The sequence below is a fragment of the Odocoileus virginianus genome, chromosome X (assembly GCF_023699985.2).
Source record: "Odocoileus virginianus isolate 20LAN1187 ecotype Illinois chromosome X, Ovbor_1.2, whole genome shotgun sequence".
Classification (NCBI taxonomy): domain Eukaryota; kingdom Metazoa; phylum Chordata; class Mammalia; order Artiodactyla; family Cervidae; genus Odocoileus; species Odocoileus virginianus.
In genome coordinates, this window is record NC_069708.1 from 52,695,404 (window position 1) to 52,718,574 (window position 23,171).

Below are 23,171 nucleotides of genomic sequence, written 5' to 3' on the forward strand. Positions count from 1 at the left end.
TCAGGGAATTCTGCTCCATCAGAAGGCATCAAACCCAGGCCTGATATTGTCTTTGCTCACAATGCTGCTTAAACAGAATTTCTCAATTCATGTCAAATTATGGATTGCTCTTGAAATAATGCAACACAAATCCATGAAATCATTTATTCTCTTTCTCTCAGTGCCTCTCACCCCTATTATTTATTATCTATTATCAGTGGTTATTCAACTGGCTACAGGGCCATAAGGAATAGCACAGAGACATTTTAAAGATGAGGCAGGCCAGGACTTCACTTGAATTCACTGCTTTCAAGTGTTCACTGCCATCAAATGTATCTGGGACAAACCACTCAAAATTTTACATAATAATACAAACCATATGGAGATAAACATGGTGCAAATTGACTCTGGAAAGTCAACTAATAAGTTACTTTTATATTCCTCCAGATTCTGTCCATAAAAATTAAAGAGACTTATAGCAGTCAAGGTTATTTACCACACTTTGAATTGTCAGTAACTAAAGAAAAAATAAGAGGGGATATAAAAAAAAATAAAAGAACCCATCAAGACAAAGAAATGTAATGTGGGGCTAATGCGAGTAGAGGACTCATTTTTCAAAGGCTGAAGTAACCAAAGCCTGATTTAAAAAATATTTTTTTATCCTTGCATTTTGATAAACACTGAAGGGCCTCCTTAATGTAAATTGAATAATATTCTTTCCTCCTAGCTGTCACTCAGAAGAGTATGAAGGAATACATTTGAACATTTGAATCATCATTCTGATTTCAAAAACTATAGTTTCACTGGTATAATAGGACAAGAGTTATAACTAAAAATGTGGAATTATCACAGTTTTAGTCATAATCTGATATGAGAGAAAATGAGGCATTTCATCTCAGCTTCCTATGAAGAAGTAGCATACTCAGGGGATGACCATCTGGGACTTAGAGCATTAACTAATATTTGAGAAGCCTTGAACAACTGAGTACAAGTTAGCAAGGGATAGAACATGGTATTTCTAAAATAAAGCAAGGCTTTACACATTAGATATTTGACCTTAAGCAAGTCACATCTCCTCTCAGGGCTTGAGTTTTGTCATCTGTAAATAATCTGATCTCTAGGGAGTCCTTCCAGCTCTGTCCCTGCAGTTAGGTTTGATTCTTCCCCACTTGCCTCTGCTTTCTAACCAGAGAATATTAAAATAACTTTTATATGAGAAAGGCATTCCTCCATCAACTTCTGCATTCTCAGTGGTGATACCATTTTTATAAAGCTTTCAGTCTTGATGAAAGGCTTTTTGCCTATTCTTTCCTGGGGATAATAGCAGATGCACTGCATAATGGGTTTATTATCCCCGTTATTTTTGTGAAACTGCAGCTTAGAGATGATAAGTGACCCACCTCCTGGTCACTCATCTCATGGAGTTAAATTCAGATCTGTGTGACATGAAAACACATGCTCCCCCTGTGGCATGGCAGGGGAGTAGACAGACTTGATTATCCAAGGATAGAAGCTGCATACTTCAAGCTTGTGTCAGAATAAGTCCCTACATGAATTTTTAGCTGACTACTTAGAATCTATTCTATGAACCTATACTGAAACCTTCCTGACCAGGGCTCTCATCAAAGGAGTATTTGTACTCCTATTAAGGAGTACTCCTTTTAAGGAATATGTGTCTACTGTCTAGATTTTTTTTTTTTTTTGAGCGAAGAGCTTTTCCTCTTGAAATGGTATAGCACAATATTGATAGCATGTCTCTGTTCTGGTTGATTCCAAAATCTATATTGTGCACCAGATACTTTGCTATTGAAAGATTTTACATAAAATTTATTCTTAAAAATAAAAGCCAGTTCTCAGTGATAAAATTTAATTGAATCCTTCTTAAATATTTACTATTCAGAACAGGCACTTCATGAATGGCTAATTAATTTCTCATGTAGCTTCTAATGTTCCCCATAAAATACACCATGCAATTTGACTTTGTCAATTGACTGAAAAGATAATTCTCTGACTCTGTTTTTATTAGAAAGTCTCTCTGCGATTGAGTGGAGGAAAACAATAATGCCTGAAACAGAGAACGGTATACACTAGAGTCACTGGAACCTCATCTTATACACTCCTTCAGGGCTTGGTAGAACCATCTTCCAAGTTCTCATTGATCCAACTATATCATGTAGAAAGGTGTTACTTTTGTACTTACCAATTCTTTTGTAGTTTTCAACAGCATAGGTTAAAAGTGAGGGCTTTGCAGGCCAGAGTGATCTGGTTTCAAACCTGACTTGTCTACTTACTGTATGACTTTAGATAGTTTATTTAACTTCTCTATGCCTCAGTTTCACATGCAAAATAAGATTCATAAAATCTACCTCATGTGATTTCTCTAAGGCTCAAATCAGTTAATGCCTATAAGAAATATAGGATGGTGTCTAGTATACATTATGCACTTAATGGTAACTTGAACTGTTTGGGGCTAGGGTTCAAAATGGATTTTACTTTATATCTATACATTACACTGCATGGCACTCCCCACTTACTATCTAGGAACTACATCTTCCTGAAGCACTAGAAAAAGTTGATGATAGCAGAAGTTCCAACAAATGAAGTCACTAAGAGAGCTGGGAGATGATAACATTGCTTCAGGCTCTATTTCTCTGTCTACTGTGAACTCTTAGCAAATCCAGAGAGGGCATCACTAACAATGCCACATGAACTAGAGACTTTCCATATATCACTGCCCCTTCTGGAATCTTAAAAGATCTACAGAAAGATTCTTCCTTTGCAAGTATCAGTTGTCCTTGAGAACATTCTCTGGGCCACCTGAGGGAATTAGGGACAGCAAGATATGATGGTTGGATTTAAACAGTTCTGCTGGCAATCTCTCTCTATTTTGCACTGTAAATCAGTCATGCCCTATGTATCCTTCTTTCAGGTCAACCTCTCACTACACAGGCAAAATGATTTAACTCACAACTCTAAAAAGAAATGGACCACATACAATGCGGCTCTAAACAACACAAATGGTCCTTCTATGAAGAAACAACTCTGAATTGGAGCCAGCAATACCTTGGCCTGTGAAACAGAATAACATAAGATTGTTCACCTAAAAACAAAACAAACAAACACTGACCGATATTGGCTGCAATAACACTAGGTGCTTGGGTCCATATGAGGCACAATAAAACTCGAGAGTGACTGATCAAGTTACCAGCCCGGTGCCCTTCCACTTTTAGAGTAAGGAAAAAAAAAGTTATATTGATTCTCTTTTCCAGCTCAGGGGACTGAGCAGGCAAAATGTTCTCCTTGGCACGTCAAAGAGAAATCTCTTCTTTCCTCTACTCAGACCCTCAGTTAAGAGAAAATTACACACTGGCACTCTGTAGCCCCTACAGCAACCAGCAAAGCAGCTTTGCTATGGAGCTTGAAGGCAGCACCAAACAACATTTGCTAGAAGCAGTGAGAAGTAGCAGCTGTTTTGGGACCAGAAGACCACTCCTATCCAACCTTTGGCAGCTTCTTAGGTAGGCTGAACTGGCATTCTTTGCCATACTACAGCAGGTGGGCAAGACAATCTCTCTCTTATTTCTTAACACAAGGTTGGTGGGTGGTAAATCTGTGACCCAGGGAAAAGCTGTTCTAGATAGGGTTAGCAGATAAACTATAGGTTAGGCCCAGTAAAATTTGACCTTCAAATAAATAAATATTTTTAGCATAAGTATATACTTTTGGGATACATTGACACACACACAAAATTGTTCCTTATCAAAATTCAAATTTAACTGGGCATCCTATATTTTTATTCATAAAATCTGGCAGCCCTTATTCTAAGTTCTGTCTTACCCTTCTATTTTTAATAACGTTTAAAAATTTTATATTGGAGTATAGTTGATTTACTATATTATTTCAGGTGTACAACAAAGTGATTTAGTTATACATCTACATATTTCTATTCTTTTTCAGATTCTTTTCCCATGTAGGTTATTACAGAGTATTGAGTTGAGTTCCCTGTGCTATACAGCAGGTCCCTGTTGATTTTATATATTTTATATATAGTAGTGTGTATATGTTAATTTTTATTCTCCATTTCCCGCAGTCCCTATCTGATCATCAGGGCACTGGAATATAACATTTGAATAAAGAAAACCAGAAAATAAAGAAGAAATAAGTATAAAGGAGTTGAGAGCACATTACTATATTTACCAATATTGTTGAAAGGCGGATCATTTGCTTTTTTTAAAAAATACAAACTCTCTTGATTTGTAGAGAGTGAGGAAGGCTTTACAATTCAATTTCAATGGAATCATGTAAATGGTTACTTTGATATTTATTTCTTTAAATGAATTATCCTTTATAAATAAATTGGTCATATTCTAATTTATTTATGTAAACCCTGTCCCAACCCAACTCACCTTTCATGCCACTGCCAGATCAAAGAAGGTAAAGGAAACAGGGAGAGGTTCATTCGGAAAGTTCTGGTCTCATATGGGAGCATCTTATCTGAAGGACCTCAGGGAGGTAGGTTGACAGTAAGTTATGCTTCTCCAACCTACGTCCCTTGATGTCCAAGCATCAAGATCTGTCTGAGAAATCCCTTCTAAACACCATTTTGGGAAAAATGTAAAACATTTATTTTCAATTTTAGTAAGGTTATGCATACTAGATGCCAACAGCATTTTGGTAATTTCTGTTAAATAATCAGTCAACTAATTCTGTCAGTGTATTTTTGGAGGGGAATGGTGGTGGTGGTGAAGAAATCAGTCAAACCAATTTTCACATTGTGCTGGCTGGGGTAAACATAGACTTTGCTCCCTAAAAATATCACCACTCTGTTTTTCACTTCTTTGAAACTACTTTGCACCTTTCTACTCCCATTTGTTAGTTCTGCCCTGAGTACAACTGAGGGGAGGATACAACTACCTCTTATTCGGTACCATATGTTGCTCAAGTTAAAAAGGAATAAATCCAGCATATATGTATGGTGTCCCTGACTTATGGGAGTTTCCCAAGGCATGGGACTAGGGACTAGAAATATAACCCAACAACAAAGGTATATGTGTGTATATGTACATATACACATATATCAGTGTGCGTGTGTGTGCTCACTCAGTTGTGTCCGACTCTTTTGTGAGCCTATGGACTGTAGCACACCAAGCTCCTCTGTTCATGGTATTTCCCAGGCATGACTACTGGAGTGGGTTGTATTTCCTACTCCAGGAGATCTTCCCCATCCAGGGATTGAACTTGCGTCTCCTGCATTGGAAGCCAGATTCTTTACCACTGAGCCACCAGGAAAGCCCATATATCAGTGTAGGGCCTTGCAAAATCCACATTACTAAAATTTTTAGAGTTTAATATTTTGGGGGCATGTAATTTTTTAAAACTCACTAAAATTTAAGGTAGTTTAAAACCCCATTACAGCAACTGGCAAGCATGGGTAGAAGACTGAGAGAAGCAAAGACATTTGTAAGCTCTTATTTATGTATTTTTCTTTCTAATGGCTGCCAATCTTCCAAGTCAGGAAATATTTGCACATGTTCTAGACATCTTCCTGAAGGTATGAGGCTCTCTTGAAACCATCCTTACACTTGGCTGTGCCAAAAACACTACAGCAAACTACAGTACCCCAAGAAAAAAATACTCTTTCAGGCTTCCTAAATGACTCATTCAGCCTAGAGTAATAAAAAATAAGTAAGGTTAATATTTCCATCCTTTGGAAATATTTATCTCTACACAGTGTCACCTTTTTTTTTAATATATATATATATATAGTCAGAGTAGAAAGTTACTTAGGTGGCATAATTTTTAAAGGCCAACCTGTCTCCAGCACTGGCTTAACAGGGTGTCATTAGACAATCCTTTCCATCAAGGCACATCTGCAGAGAGCCCCCATTAAAACATGTTATTTGAAAATGGGTCACTTTGTACGCATCTTTTTAGTCCCACAAAAAAATCATGGCAAGTACCCACGTATAGAAGGCATTCTGCTAGCAAAGAGATTATAAAGGTGATTCAAAAAGATTTTCTGGACACACCTAATTGTCTTATAGTACCTACCTGTAGAATGACAACAATGATAATAAAAGGAGAAAATGAATGTAGGCAATAGAAAACATACTAAGACATTTACATTGAATTTTTTGCTTGGCGTATATCCCTGATGCTCTTTGTGCCTAATATCTGCAAGGCACTTTACGAGGTGCTCTGGAAGTATAGCCAAAATGAAAATGTCCTGATCTCTGCCCCTGAAGAAATCTGTGAACTAGTTTTAAAGACTAATGAATTCCTAGGCATCCACTCCAAGCTTTCGTAGCTGGTTTTCCACTGTCATTACAACACATTATTTTGTGACAAGGTGGAACTTGGAGGAACAAGGAGGAATTGGCTGCCTGCACAATTCTTGTAGAAATCAACCACCAGGAAAGCCTCAAGTTGTAAGTTCTATTGAAACCCACATCTCCATCTGAAGGGATATTATAAGAATTTTGCTTAAGCAATACACTTGGTATTCACCTCATCTCAATGCCAAATCTGACCCCATCTACCTGTTCAACTGTCTTCCTCTGCCAGCCTCTAACCTTCCAAGCTGTAGCCACTTAGCCACTACATGAAATTTATTCCAGGCCAGATTGGTAGAAGTTGTGTTCTTGAGCAGGAAACAAATTATATATATATATGCTAAGTTGCTTCAGTTGTGTCTGACTTTTAAACCCTATGGACTATAGCCTGCCAAGCTCCTCTGTCCATGGGTTTCTCCAGGCAAGAATACTTGAGTGGGTTGCCATGCCCTCCTATTTCCTGCAGCTCCTGCGTTGCAGGTGGATTCTTTATCACTAAGCCACCAGAGAAGCATACACACACACACACACACACACACATATATATAATTTCATCAATATTCCTAGAAATTAATATATTAGAAAATATATAAATTTATTTATTTATTTATTTTATTTTAAAAATCCCCACCAATCAGAAACCAATCATCCACAAAGGAGATCCTGAGGTTCTGTTTCATCTTTGGGAGACACTAATTTTAAATGTCATTTGCTACCTCCCTCTTCCTTGAGGCTCCCAGTAGGAGCAGTAACTGAAGCAAAATACCTCTGGCCTTGCTCACTGGATGAGAGTAAAGCATTAGCAAGCACTTATTTGCCTTCCTAGGGCTTCTAAGGGTTTGAGTAGGGATTTAGTCATGAGCTTCAAGTGTCCTATAAATCCCATCTGCTTGTCCCAGTCTACTTCCAGAATTCTACTAAGTCACTCAGACTAGAGTATGCCTTAGTGCCCATCATGATGCAAACAGGTATGCTGGAGGGACGTATCATAAATAATCTTCATTACTGACCTCAGCTCACGAATTTCCTGTAAACTTTTATATTTGGGCAGATATTTTTTTCAATCGGCTGATCTACTTTACTTTTTACTCTGGCTTGTACCTGTTGAGCTGAACAGAATATAGTAAAGAACACAGATTTAGTGGCCAGGCAAATTTGGGGTTGACTGCTGGCTTTGAACTTACTAGCTTTGCTCAGTAACTCAAATTTTGGATCCTTAATTTCTTCTTTATGAGATGGGGGAGGTTAAAGATAACAATTGTACCTACTTCAAAGCACTCTTATGAGATATAAATAATACAGTGTAAATTAAACACTAGGCACAATGTAACACAGTGAATGTAACCTTTTTTTAATGGTACCAATTTTTAGGACACCAAGCTCACTATCTCTAAATTGACTTAACATTTTATTCTCCATGTTTTTTACTCACTCAATTTGTGTACCAAATATTTTTTTTTAATTTTATTTTTTTCAGGGTTAGGAAAGGCTGTCCTTCTATAAGGACTCTCAGATGTGCCCTTTTTGATTGAGGTGGTGTTTTTATTTTGTTTCTTTTCAGAGTTAATGATTTATATAAAACGTTAGTGGCAGTGCTTAGAATATAATCAATCTTCTTTTCCCTTAGGGGAACCCGAATAATCCAAACTCCTTTTCCTAGTGATAATGCAACTCTGTCTACAAATAACATACTTAAAAGGAGCTTTATTATTTTTTCAGCATGAATTACACATAAACCACCTCCATGTTATTATTTCTCCAACTGAAAAGACACAATTTTTGCCTCATTGTTCCTCTCTTTCTCCATGCTCTGGTAGAGGAGGAATACAAATTCCTGAGTGTAGCTGAGCAGAGAAAATAAAGAGTACAGGTTAAATAACTACTTAATATTCTGACATTCTTTGATATTTTAGTATTATTTTACTCACAGGCCTCTTTATAAGAGACTGCCTTTAATGTAGCCCCAGGAATGTAAAAGTTTGAGAGCTTCCACTTTTAGTTTGAGGGCTTTGCTGGTGGCTCAGCATCCTCCTGCAATGCAAGCAATGTGGGTTCAATCCCTGGGTCAGGAAGATCATCTGGAGAAGGAAATAGCAACTCATTCCAGTATTTCTGCCTGGGAAATCCCATGCACAGAGGACCCTGGCGGACTACAGTCCATAGACCGTAGACCCCATAGGATCACTAAAGAGTCGGACACAACTGAGTCACTAAATGGCTTTTGTTTTGTCACCTCCAGAGAGCTACAGTGGCACATTAATTTCTAAATGCTACTTTTGCATCACCCACAAAACTACCTTAACTACAGATACACAAATGTGGCATGATGTTGAAAAGCCCTAAAATCAAGTTAGGGTTCATTGATATTTTCAAGAGTTAGAACTGCCTAAATGCTATCTTCCAAAGTATCTGTTTCATGAAGTGTGGTGAGGACCTGGTTAACTAGTTTCTAGTGGTCAACTGTTAGAGGATCAATGACAAAAGAAAGAACTGTTGATACTTCAATCACCTTCACTGAATTTACTGAGAATCTGACTACTGTGTCATATATATATAAAATATTCTATATAGTATGTGTGTGTGTAAAAGTCACTCAGTCGTGTCCAACTCTTTGCAATCCCATGGACTATACAGTCCCTGGAATTCTCTAGGCCAGAATACTGGAGTGGGTAGCCTTTCCCTTCTCCAAGGGATCTTCCCAACTCAGGGACTGAACCCAGGTCTCCAGCATTGCAGGCAGATTCTCTACCAGCTGAGCCACAAGGGAAGCCCCTATATATATAATTATATATAAACATATGCTATGTATATTCATATATATATGCATTTCATATATGTATGTATATACAAATGTATATGTTTAAATGTATAGTCCTATAAATATATGTATATTTATAGTATATATAAATATATATGCATACATATGGAAAATAAACTTGATTGTCAATATATTCGACAAAGAGTACATTAATGTTTTTAGCAGTACTCCCACCAGTCATGAAATTTTGTACATCAGTTTCTAAGTAACTGTACTATTTTCCCCCTGCACACAGAGATTTATATTTTATTTATATTTTATAATTGGGATGTTTTTATCTGATTGAACAAAATCACTATGCTATAGTTTATTAGTCTCAGCTTTTGTTTAAAAATATACATTTGTCTCCATTCATTTAAACTTGCCTTCTCTGCTTGTAGAAATCATTTAGAAAATCAACTGAATTAAGTATATGAAGACATGAGACCATGCTTTTTGGCATTACCCCAACACACCAAACATAGAATTTCATTTTCTCTCCATACATATCTATGAACTCATTAAATAGTTAAGAGTAGTTGTGAAAATTTTTAATTGTGGTCTCTTTAGGGCACAAATTCTACATATGACTTTTATTATCACCTTTCATGCTATTGCTTTTTCCTCCCTCAAATTTTATCAGGAGGCGGAAGTAAATTTAGGTATAACACAAAAGGAAAAAAGACAAACTTAAAACTCAGGGACTGAGTTATATTCCACAGTTGAAGAGATGTCATGGCCAACACAGAAATACTCCATGTTTTCCAAGGCCTTTAGGCCTCAGCACTTACCACTAATTTGGTCCCCTGAGTCTCCATTTATTTAGTGTATGTTGGTTCATTCACCCTCATTGCAAAGACTCAACCTCAGTTCTCTTATTGAGGAAAAACATAGTCCCGGAGTCTGAGTTAGAAGGTTCATTAGACTTTGCACATCCAGGAAAAAAAAATGGAGATCCCTATTTTCTTCCTCCTTTTGCCCACTTTCATACTTGCACTCCCTTTCCTTATTTTCTTTCATGACTCCCTCCTTAATATAGAGCTACAATCATAGGGAAAATAACCTCCTTCTTTAGGTCCACTAAAACTAAATCAATAAAAGTGACCATCTCTCCCCACCAAATGTCTTCTGATAATTTTTTTTCTTCTGATAATTCTACTGTGATTTATCCAGCACCTAGTACCTAACACAGTGCTTGGGACACAGTGAACATTCGATAAGTATTTTTAATTGTATTCTGGAAAATTAAACATTCAAAACAATGTATTTATTTAATGGATAAATTTATATTTCCTATGTGAGAGAAGCCTGAGGGTTACTTAAAGACCAATCCCTACTTTTGAGGCGTATAATCACCAGGGGGCAATGTCATAGGAAGAAGGAGGAACAAAGAGAAGGCTCTGGACTTAAGATACTGCACCAGGAAGGCACAACAGTCTAATAAGCCTGTAGCCTCAACTCAGCTTCAGCTTCAGCTTCTGCTTGTGAGTCTTGCAATGTATAATGAAATGCACAGTGTTATGCACTTTATGGCCGCTCAAGCAATATTTGTTGGCTGACTTAATTGAGCTATATTTGCAAAATGGCAAGGATGTGAGAAAACTTTCCTACCTAAAAAGAAAGCATTCACAGTGCTAGACATTTGGTAGGCAAATAAACAGTATAATTTCAGCCTAAAAGGAAAAATACTCAATCCCCTATCCAATAGGTCTAGTGGCAAGGCAACCCAAATGTCAGCACCATGTTTCTGAAACTTAATTTAAAATATGATAAACTGTATGTCATCCACTTTGAGGACATTTCTTTCCTGCCTTTCTGTTCCCACTCCCTGTCCCAACTTCACATCCAGAAAATGTAACTAGTAAACCTAAATATTACCTGTCTGGTGATATTTCCAAGTAAAAGCATTGTGTCAAGCAGTGATTTTAAAAAATCAAATTTGATAGGGATGTCCTGGACAGTGTTTTAAAAAGAAATTGCCATATTCAACAGTGCACTTCCAGAGAGCAAGCGATTTGGGAATTTGCTCATCATTGTAATGCCACCCACACCTTCTATATCTGACTTAATCCACTGAGTACCAAGGGACAGGTGACTGCTGTAAGATCTCTCAAGGATGGATGCTTACTTATGCCCATTATGTTTTTAAGTTTTAGAACAATAAGATATTTGATACAGTCTATTCCTTCCACCAACAGTAATTGAGTTCTAACTAGGCATCAGGGACAAGTGAAAATTAAGCTCTAGAACGAACTGTAAAGTTTCACCCTATCTCAGGTGAATTATTCCTTTGCCTGAAACAACTACCTTAAACCTATTCCCACTCCTTTTCCTGCCCTCATCACCTGCAAATGGCAATGTGGGAACAGATGATTAAGGTTAGAAGTATAGTCAAGACTTCATGAAGATCAAGGCAAACTGGTTCACTATGGTGATTCAGTTCATTGTCTTACCCCAACTGTATTCTGTGTAACAAAATGCTGTTAGGTAACAGTAACACAGAACTAAAAAGCCTCCTGATGAAAGTGAAAGAAGAGAGTGAAAAAGTTGGCTTAAAACTCAACATTCAAAAAACGAAGAACGCGGCATCCAGTCCCATCACTTCATGGCAAATAGATGGGGAAAAATGGAAACAGTGACAGACTTTATTTGGGGGGGGGCTCCAAAATCATTGCAGATGGTGACTGCAGCTATAAAATTAAAAGACACTTGCTTCTTGGAAGAAAAGTTATGACCAACCTAGACAGTATATTAAAAAGCAGAGACATTACTTTGCTGACAAAGGTCCATCTAGTCAAAGCTATGGTTTTTCCAGTAGTCATGTATGGAGTGAGAGTTGGACTATAAAGAAAGCTGAGCACTAAAGGATTGATGCTTTTGAACTGTGGTGTTGGAGCAGACTCTTGAGAGTCCCTTGGACTGCAAGGAGATCCAACCAGTTCATCCTAAAGGAGATCAGTCCTGGGTGTTCATTGGAAGGACTGATGTTGAAGCTGAAATTCCAATACTTTGGCCACCTGATGTGAATAACTGACTCACTGGAAAAGACCCTGATGCTGGGAAAGTTGAAAGTGGGAGGAGAAAGGGACGACAGAGGATGAGATAGTTGGATGGCATCACCAACTCGATGGATATGAGTTTGAGTAAGCTCCAGGAGTTGATGATGAACAGGGAAACCTGGCATGCTACAGTCCATGGGTTTGCAAAGAGTCAGACACAACTGAGTGACTGAACTGACTGAACACATTGGGTATCATCGTAGTTACTGAGCTAAATATTAGGTCTTGCTATCAGGTAGTAAAGTGGAGGAAACAATGGAAGTACATGATGATAATCATTTTATTTGGTGCGATGAGTAACTTCTCCACCTAACAGCCAATAATCAGCTTCTGTTTTGCAAGGTGGTGAAAGAACTATAGGATAGTTTTTACTATGCTCATAACACTAAGAATAAGTTTACATTTTATTGAGTCCCAGGCACTGTGCTAGGTGTATTGTTGAAGAGCCAAAAAAAAAAAAAAAAAAAAAAAACCTGCTGGAGGTTATCTAGTCAAATAGATTTATTTTATACTTGAGGAAATAGGCCCAGGAAATCAATCTACAAGTATTGTTTCAGTTAACAGCAGGGTCAGGTTGCCACCCACTGAACTATCCTAAAAGGCCTTGGTCTCTCTCTTAATATTCCATATTCCATAGAATAACTACAGCCTCTCTGGGTATACTGATCTTTGGGAAACTTCATTTTTTAATAGTACCATTAAAAAAAGTTTCAAAGTAATTAATTTTTGTTAATATGGTCTCACATGGGCAAATTCTAAGTATTCTTCCAATTTGAATGACAATTCTTAAGCTATGAGACCAGAATCTAAAGGTGAAAAGGAAACTACATTTTATAACTCTAGCAGAGTAAAAGAAAGAAAGAACTGCATTGTCTCCTAAAAAGAGAGAGAAAAGTAAAACCCACGATTTTAAATGAGGTTTATACTGGCAGGCGGCAGGAGAGGGTAGAAAGACAGGTATTTAATTAGAAGAAAAAGGAAAGGAAAAGGGTTACAATGTGGAGTGTGCAACTCAGCCTTCATTTCAACATGCACAGACCTCAGCAGACAGCTGGAAACCTGCCAGAGAACGAGGCCTTGGAAACAAGCTGGAAGACATTGGAGAGACTTTAACCAAAACAAACACCAGCAGGGGATGTGGTTGGCAGAGCTGAAAAAGCAAAGGACTCTATGAGTCACTCCAACATTAATTTCAAATGTTATCATGCTTCCATTTTTTATACAAGGTATTTATACATCATTTTATATACATATATATATATTATATATATATACATATGCACATATATATTATTTAGGTAAAAAACAAATAACATTACAATCATTAGAAATATGCAATTTAAAATATAGAAAAGTACATCCACTATCTCACTACTCTATTAATAACATTTAATTCACTATTTTAATGTACAAATTTTTAACATAACTGTAATCAGAATATAAAAATAATGTGCAATATGTAACATTGTAAACATAGTTCTGTGCTGCCAGATAGCTTCATAAACATTGCTTTTCAGAGCAATGAGATATTAACTAAGTTAAGATAATTTACAAAGGGGAAATGATAAATGGTCAACAAAGGGTGGGGGAGATAGATTGAGAATTTGAGATTGACATGTACACGCTGTTATATTTAAAATGGATAAACAACAAGGACCTACTGTATAGCACAGGGAACTATGCTCAGTATTATGTAACAACCAAAATGGGAAAGAATTTGAAAAATAATAAATACATGTATAACTGAGTCATTTTGTTGTACATCTGAAACACAACAATGTTGATCAACTGTGCTCCAATACAAAATAAAAATTTTAAAAAAAGATTTTTAATGAACTGCTAAATGCCAAGTATGGGCTAGCCTTGGAGAGCAGTACTCTTAAAACAGAGTCAAAAGCTTTTCTCCACATATTTATGGTCCTGACCTGGTATAGAGAAGCCCTTGCAGTAGGAAAAATGTGAAACCATATCCAATTTCTCTCCCTCTCACCCATTCAGTAAAAGCCCTAAGCTTTAGGGGAAGGGCACCAAATGCTGTTCCTTCCAGGGTACAGGTGAAGACCTGATATAGCTGGGGGAAATGTAAAAATATATTCAGTCCCCTACTTCTGGGGGAAGCACAGAAATCATTCCTGGATCCAAGTCATTTAGAGGTGTCTTACTAGTAATAGAAGAGCAGGTTAAGTAAGAAGGTCCCACTCTCATGACCTAGAGGCACAGGATCTGCCTAAGACAGGGGTTGAATCAGGAAAACAGAGAACTCTTCCCTGCCCTACTAGATGCTTAGTTGCTCAGTCACGTCTGATTTTTTGCTACCGCATGGACAGTAGCTAGCCAATCCATGGGATTTTCCAGGCAAGAATATTGGAGTGGGTTGCCATTCCCTTCTCCAGGGGATCTTCCTGACCCTAGTAAGAAGGGATAGCAATATACATACCTCTGGGGGAGGCAGGAGAGCACTGAGTGAGTATCTTTGAAGTACAGAGCACAGAGAAAAACTAAAGCTCATATCCCAGAAACTCAGAGTCCCCTGAGATGGTAAATACTCCCACAAAATACACACACAGAGGCACATGCATGTGCACACAAAACAAAAATAAAAACAAACCCCCTATACATTTCATATTTAAACTGCTGAAAAACAAAGAAGAAAAATTTTAAAGGCAGCCAGAAGAAAAACACAAAGGAACAAAGAATGACAGCAGACTTCAGAAAACATGCAAAACAGAAGACAATAGAGTATTATCATTAAAGTGCTGAAAGGGAAAACAGTAACTGTAAACCCCAAATTCTATATCCAATGTAAATATCTTTTGAAAATGGAGAGACTTTTCACATAAAGGCAGAGACTTAATTACCAGAAGCTCTGTTAGAGGAAGTTCTTCAGGCTTAAGGATATCATACACAGAAATTTCGATTTAATCAAATTAATGATGATACCAGAAATGGCTCAAATGAGTATAAATATAATTTTTCTTCCTTTTAAATTGCTCTAAAAGACAACTGACTAAATAAAAAGTAGTAGTATTGAGTAGAGGGAACAGAGTAGTAGTAGTATGGGTTTCTATCATATATAAGAACAAAATATATAATAACCATAAGCATAGTACACAAGCTGGGATACCACACAGGGAAGTGGTAGAATATTACTTGAAGGTATACTGCGTAATTTAAGATGGATATTGAAAAATCTTGACTATGGTAGTAGTTACATGATTGGACATATTTGTCCAAACTCATGAAATTGTTCACTTACAAGGATGAATTTTTCCAAGTGTAAACTATACCTCAATAAACCCTAGTTTAAAAGAAAGAATTATTATGCACAACTCACCTTGAACCCTCTTGACTTTTCTTCTTCTTATGGCATTACAATTCTGATGACTGCTGATGAAAAACCATCTTTTTGTGTTATCTAGGCTTACCTTTGCTTTTTGCCTTATAAAACTGAGGGTTTTATTCCTATTATCTGATGGTGAAGAGAGCTATATACCTTCAAATGAAAGAAAGTACCCAAATACACACACACTTAAATACACACCCCTGAGGAATTAAAATATGTGTAGAGCCATGGATATGACAAATGTGCCATAAAGAAGAGAAACTTGTATGCATAAGGTATAGGAATCTATGCACAAGGTGGCAAAATTTGCTTAGATCACACAAATGTTAACTAACCATTCAGTCTGGATGCAACTGGGTTAACATAAACAATACATTTGCATCTGTATCACATCACTGTCTAAAGCTTATTGTTTCTGTTAATAGGTTAGGTCAAAATAACTTAAGAAAACTTTTACCGTGAATATTGACATTCTCGGTTCCTTATACTCACCAAGTTTCTTTCTACTTTTAGGACTCCTCCACAATTCTATTTCTATTACTCAGTGTCTGTGCTATAAGTACCTTTCTACAAATTTTAAAAGTCTCCGCACCTTACCTGGGTAGATGAATTTTAAAAACAAACTCCTGGGCAGATGCAGCCCTAAGGGTACAAGGCCTGGCAAGCAAAGGACACCTTTGTCTGAATTAGAAGGAAGCCCCTTTCACTGGACCCATTTCAGGATACTTCTACACAACCCATAAGGAGAGGACCTGTGGTCAGCTGACAGTAAGGATCAGTCCAGGGATAGTGATTTGGTATCTGAGGGATATGCCTAGGGAAGAGGAATCCTGCATTTGTACATATCATTATAAAGGATTGAGAAAATGTCTATTCACCATATTAGAGAGTCGGGGAAGGGCACCTGATAAATGATAGGGCCACTAAAGCACCGTTACCTCCAACAGAACCCTTTACACTGTTCCTGCTCTACCTGGAATGAATCAGCATCATCCTCTACAATCATACCTTTGCTTTGTTACCTTATATTTGTTCTCCTGCTGTCAGTTTACCAATTATTTCCCCAGGAAGGCTGACCTTTCAATCTAAAATAAGCCCCCTTGTTCTTTACTTTTATATCACTAGGAATTTTCTTACAGAGATATATTACAATTGCAATTATATAATTATTTATGTGTTTACATTTGTATATTTGCCTCCTCCAACCCCACCCCAGACACACACATACACACATTTAGTCACTTATACATTTCTAGTCCATAAACTCTAGAAGAGCAGGAACTATCTGCTTTGTTCACCAGTTTATCTCCAAAGTCTATCACAGTGTCTGTCATATACTTTGTGGTATTTAAAAATCATTGAACAAATGCATAGATTTTCTTGTTAGATTATTTGGGAAACTATCACATACATGTGCACATTCAAGTACACAGGGTGATATAGAATGCTATGGAAACTTTTGCAACATTCAGCTTAAAAGCTGAGTGCGAGTAGCTAGAATGGTATGGATATACAGTATAAAATAAGTGCTATTTTTATTTGGGTACATATTATTTGAATTAGTTCCCTTTTCCTTTGGCAATTTTATTAACTTTCTGCTAATAATGTTTAGATCTTAGGTTTTGTTGGTTGGCTCACTATAGCTTTCTAATCCATTTCTTTCATAATAATTCTCACAGTTGTCACTGAGCTATCTTAATTTGATTGTTCTGTCAAAGTGAAATATGCTTTGGCATTATTTGATTTGCAGTGTAGGGTTTTGACTTGAAATCATTGTTGTCATTAGAAAATGCAGAATGAAAACACAATATAACTCCACTTACCAAATAGATTCTGCCATAAGTACCAAGGCCAATGGTTTTATCCAGTGAGAATATTCCAGTTGGATCCTACAAAAATGTAAAATAAAATTTCTGAATTTTCTTGGAAAAACAGCTAAGCATTAAACTATATAGAATGATATTTTCAGTCTGCCTTGTTCCCTTACAATTTCCATGGGAAGAACCTAAGTGTTATTTACCAAAAGAAAACAGTTATCATAATCTCCCTGGACTGAGTGTACTATTTTTAAAAAAAAAAGCAATTGTGTGAACATTAAATAATTGTACAATTAATTATAAAACTGTGAAATTGGTACAATCATGTCTAGGTGAGGCATATTCATAATTTAATTAGAAACACTATTAGAAGTAGAAAGAAATTCATTTACTTGCAATGAAAAACTTTTTTCATATCCATCTTTTGAGTGCTAACCAGAAAGGCAGAAAGTTTACCATACAGTAATGGTAATATTGAGTAGATATATAATGATAAGTAGATATTGGCTATAAAGTCTAAATTGTTTATTTATATAATAGCAATTTCCTTGGTGACTCAGTAAAGAATCTATCTGCAATGTAGGAGACCTGGGTTGGACTCCTGGGTCAGGAAGATCCCTTGGAGAAGGAAATGGCAACCCACTCCTGTGGACATAGGAGCCTGGCAGGCTACAGTCCATGGGGTTGCAAAGAGATGGACATGACTGGGCAACTAACACACACACACACAATTCTTAAGAAGAACATTGCTTCTAAATATGAATAACGAAACAAGATCATGGCAGTAAAAGAGTATCATTTAAAAAAAAGGAAGAGTTGCTTTTGTTTGTTTTTAGTTAATCTTTACATCAGCTGAATATGGTTTCATGGCACAAATTCACTGGTGATACAGTCTGTGTCTTAACCTTAAATGTGACATCATAGAAGACAAAATACAACATGTTTATCAACAGATTCCTGAGGTTTCCACATTTATCCTTAAACATTATTTTCTTACTTTAAAATATTGATATTAATTTCCTGTTCACCACAAAACATGGCTTCTTGAATTTTATCACTACTTAAACTTTTATCCTAGCAGCTTATTATGCTACTTTGGCAAAACATGTATGAGGTATGAGTAGATGTCGGTTTACACACAAAGCAATGGGAGCATTAGCAAATTCTTGGAAATTCACATGCCTTATAGAAAGCACATTTTATATTCACAAACTTCATGTAACCTTGTTTGAAAATATTTTTATCACTGTGACAAATATGAGCTAAACAGAAAAACTACTGAGCAAATGCAATGCATATGACTGAAATTATAGACTCCTTTAAACTGGTGTGATATGTGTGTAACCTAGCAAAACTGTCATAGGAAAATGACACAGCTCTGGGATTACTTTAATCAACAAATATTCACCTGGACAGAGTCAGGAGACTGAAAGTTTAGTCCCAGTTCTGCCTTTAATTAACTATATGATTTTGTGTAAGTTACTTACTTTCTCTGGGACACAGTTTTCACATATATAAAATAAAGGCACTGTGTTAGGTGACTTCCTAGCTCTAAAATTCTTTGGGAAAAAATCAGATTCTGACGTTCGAAAATCCAGATGCTTCCAATGCACTGATATGACAATTGCTAGCAGGCTACTTGCTTAAAATTTTCATTAAAATCAGTGCCACAATATGCACAATATCATTGTAGGAAAACAGTTCTGGGAAATACTCCCAATGAAAATACAAAGTTTTTTAAATTAAAATTTTGAGAATATAATAAAAGTAAAAAGAGAGGTATAGTGGGTTTTGATAATAACCATATCATTGTTATAATTCATTGAAAAAATTATGGGAAAAAGTTAGCCAACAAAGAATTTCCTAAGGTTCGGCTTGAAGAGCTTATCAATTTAATATATCTGTTTAAAGGAGATCTTTGTGGAATTTATATGAGACATTATTAATTCTGGAGAAATAGCCTCTAGTCATTGGTCAAAAGAATCAAATATGTTAGCTGGTTCTTATTGGTAAACCATTCTTTTTATAGTTAAGGCTGCATTTTCGCTTAAAAAAATGAAAAGATACCATATATCAGAGAATTACTGCATTATCTGAACATGTTTATTTCCAAATCTTTGAACACAGCCTTTAATTACTTTTCTAGCCCTCAATAATGTAAGTACCATACTCATACTTGAACTCAAGTACCTATTTACTCGAAAAAGACACCAAGGAAACAAACGTACCTATTTACTCGAAAAAGACACCAAGGAAACAAATGGGAGAATAAAATGCCTGTGCAATTCTTGGAGGCCTTATTTTATCTATATTCATATTGTTTAGGAATTTCTTCCTGCTCACAAATGACTGAAAAATCTTAAATTCATTCTCCTCATGCTCATAATTAAAGAAGGTTTTAAAAACTTTTTCTTCTGTTCTTAATGGCAGCTAAATCTAGTGTTCACTTATGCTAAGAATATTTTTTTCATTAGTTTTATACAAGATTTTTTATTTCTGTCTCCACATTAATCTTTCAAAACTAAATGACTGTCAAACTGGGCAAAAAGAGGAGGGGTCTATGCTAATGACTAGGATAACATTACACAATTTCTTATATCAAATTTTCCACTGAATTATAGTCAGAGAAAGTTTATTCCAGGCTCCCAAGGGAGGAAGTACTGAGAAGTCAACTTTATTTTATTTTATTTTTTTTGGTGACTGTGAAATTCAAAGATTCTCACTAGCAGGGTCTTTATGATTACTTGGTCCTCTCCTCTGCCCTGCTATTTACAGATAAGAAAACCAGAAGAGGAAAGATCTTTATATTTATGACTGTTATATTAATTTAGAGAATATTTGATGGTTCAGTACATACTTCGGTGTTCCATTTGGTTAAAAAAATAGTTAACAAGAAACCTTAATTTGTGAAAGTTTTCCTCAAAAGATAGTACTGAAAGTCTAATTTTTAAAACATTTTGAATCGTAAAATGTTGGGCAAATACTCTATGTTATATTTTTCTACGTGTCTAAAAATCTCCTGCAATTTAAAAGTGCTAGCCTGTTTGCCCCCTGAATTCTAGAATTTTAGGGAGATATTTCTGTCTTCTGAATTCAACAAGAGGTAAGAAAATGATCACATTGATGGATACTTTTATTAAGGGCTGGGGTTAAGGGTAACAGGAAGAAAAAGAACCACTAGAAGGCAGTGTTTGCTGGTCATGGGAGAGACACAGAGACAGATCTACAGAACCAAATACAGCAGAAATTAAGAACAAAGGGGAAATGATAAACGCTCAACATAGGTAGCAATACATTTCAGATTTAGGGCAGTAAAAGAATAGCACAGAAATTATTCTAGTAGTTAGCTAAAGAAAGAAAAGAGATTGCAAGTACCTAGAAGGAATTAGCAGAGGCTATTGTTCTTTTGTTTCAAATATTAGAAATAGTGACTTTATGAAAATAGTTTATGGATAGAGAAACTTCAAATGGCAGATATAACAAAATAAGTGTCAGTAAGTTTCAGAGATATTTGGACGAGTGGGCTTCACAATTCATGTGGAAATTTAAAAAGGACAATCTCTTCCTCTACACCAGTGTTTCTCAAACTGTGGACGGCACACTCTCCCAACATGAGACTCATCTGGGGATTCTTGTTTAAAATACAGATTCCTTGTCCCAACCATGGAAATATGAAAACAGTGTTTCTGTGGATGGGCTCCAAGCTCATTCTTGAGAACTGTTCTGGTGCACTAACACAAAACCTACTGCTCTTGATATTGGGGCAGGGGACTGAGAAAATTGGCTGAAGTACAACGCTGTGTTGAGGTAATGCTCTAGAATACCTAATAGAAGATAAGCTGAATATTTCAATCCTTGTGGACTAGAAGGTAAAACTGATTCCAAATAGGAGGCTAAGGGATTTGAGAAAGTGAAAGGTTCTCATGACTGAGTGTGGAAGGTAGGCTTGGTCTTCCACCCAGGGTGGTGGAAGACTGGGAGAGGTGGCAGTTTATATTTAAATATAAACCTAATGTAATTCAAATATAGATTTTTGGATCATGTACTATTTCAGATCACCTCTGCCACTACTGTCCTCCAGGCCTGTCTAATCCTGACCCCAATATAGATTAGGACTACACATGGTAGTGTCAAATACCAAGGCCACAGTCGCGAGGAATGTCATTACCATACTGGGCACAGAAGGCAAAGGGACTATCATAGTGAAAGACATGCCAGATTTGGAGATGAAGAAATAGTTTCCAGTTCCAAGGATGGAGTGACATATGTATACTATGGAAAAAGCTTTTATATATATATATATATATATATATACATATATATATGTATATACACACACACACATATATATGTATATATGTATACACACACACACACACACATATATATATATATATATACACCCAGGTATTGCTGTTTGCAGGCAATGTGAAACACACAGATTACACATATATATATATGTGTGTATATATATATATACACACACACACAACTCACATCTATGTATAATGTTTTATATATATAAAACATACGGCTTTTGCAATTCGTTTTTCAGAAAATGAAGCATAAACCACAAATCTCTGTATTTTCTTTTCTGTTTTTCACCTGTAGGAAATATTTATTCAATAGTTAGTCAGCGAAAATGGAAAAATGATAGTAACCCATTAATTAACAAAGAAGATGTAGTTTACCCACCTCTCGTTCTCTGATTATTATGTTCACTCTCTCATTTTAGGGAATTATGCAAAAAATGTACAGTTCCCCTCCTCTCTCCCTGTTTTCACAGCTTTCCCTGTTGCTTACTATTTTAGGTTTTAAAAAATATCTAATAGCAAAAGTGTCAAATAACCTTCTACCACTTTCTTTAAATCACAATTTGCACAGTGAGCTTGACTTCTCTCAAAGGTCCTTGTCTTGTGGTCATTTAGCTGGCCAGCCATGAAATGGACATAATATATCAATTTTAAACTACACCTGTATTTAAATATTCTATACTCTGCATGATTCTTTTCTGCTCAATATGAAACTCCAACGTCTGAATCCCCCCTCATTATCTGGCTTTTGCCATGCTGGTATACTTAGTGTCGACAAATGCCAACTTTTTGATCTCATATACATCCGATTGAGGATAATTATCACAAGGGATCTCAGTGTACGCAGGTTTCTTTGCTTGCTTTATCATGTCTATTTTGCACCAAAACGCAAACTTCCAAACAGGTAACTTAGATAGCTCTTGACCTCTTTATTTACTCTTATTTCTTCACCAACTTTAGGACATAAATCAAATGCAAAGAAATCACTAATCTATACAGTGATTACAGCACTGTACTAATCTATACAGCAACAGTGAACTTCTGACATCTCTAAAAATTTGATGTAAAAAAAAGAAATTCTAAAGGGGGTGCTCTTCTTCCACTTAATTTCTTAGGGTTTAGACCTGGATGGATATTCAGAGGGAGACTGAGGCATAATTTGCTCACATGGTGAAGAACTCCATGATATAAAATGGCTCCTACATAATAGAAATTTAGAAGCTGTTAGAAGTTGAGGACTTAATGAGATTTTCATAAAGTCTGTAAAATGAGCCAAACATCTATGTCCTGAGGTTTTGTATCTTCTCCCTACTCCTGCATTAAAAACTACCCTTATCTTTCTCCACTCCATCAACACCCAGAAAACTAATATTTCACTGAACTGCAGCCTTTCCCTTTATCATCTTGGCTCTCACCAAGTTCTTATGTCCTAGGCCCTAACTGGGTCAGTTAGTCTGAGCCATTTGCCCCCGTTCTTTGTGACAATCAAACCCCTTCTCCTTTTCCTCCTTGCTTTTGGGATTCCTTGCTC

The 23,171-nt window shown here is 36.3% G+C and overlaps 1 protein-coding gene across 2 annotated transcripts in view; it reads right to left on the minus strand.

The window, feature by feature from the left end:
* Positions 1-23,171, minus strand: part of NRK (Nik related kinase) — a 122,841-nt gene that overhangs the window by 97,707 nt on the left and 1,963 nt on the right. For both annotated transcript variants that reach the window (XM_020873202.2, XM_070461766.1), the window contains exon 2: positions 17,334-17,399. In XM_020873202.2, the coding sequence (XP_020728861.2) occupies positions 17,334-17,399 (66 nt within the window). The remainder of the gene's footprint in view (positions 1-17,333; positions 17,400-23,171) is intronic.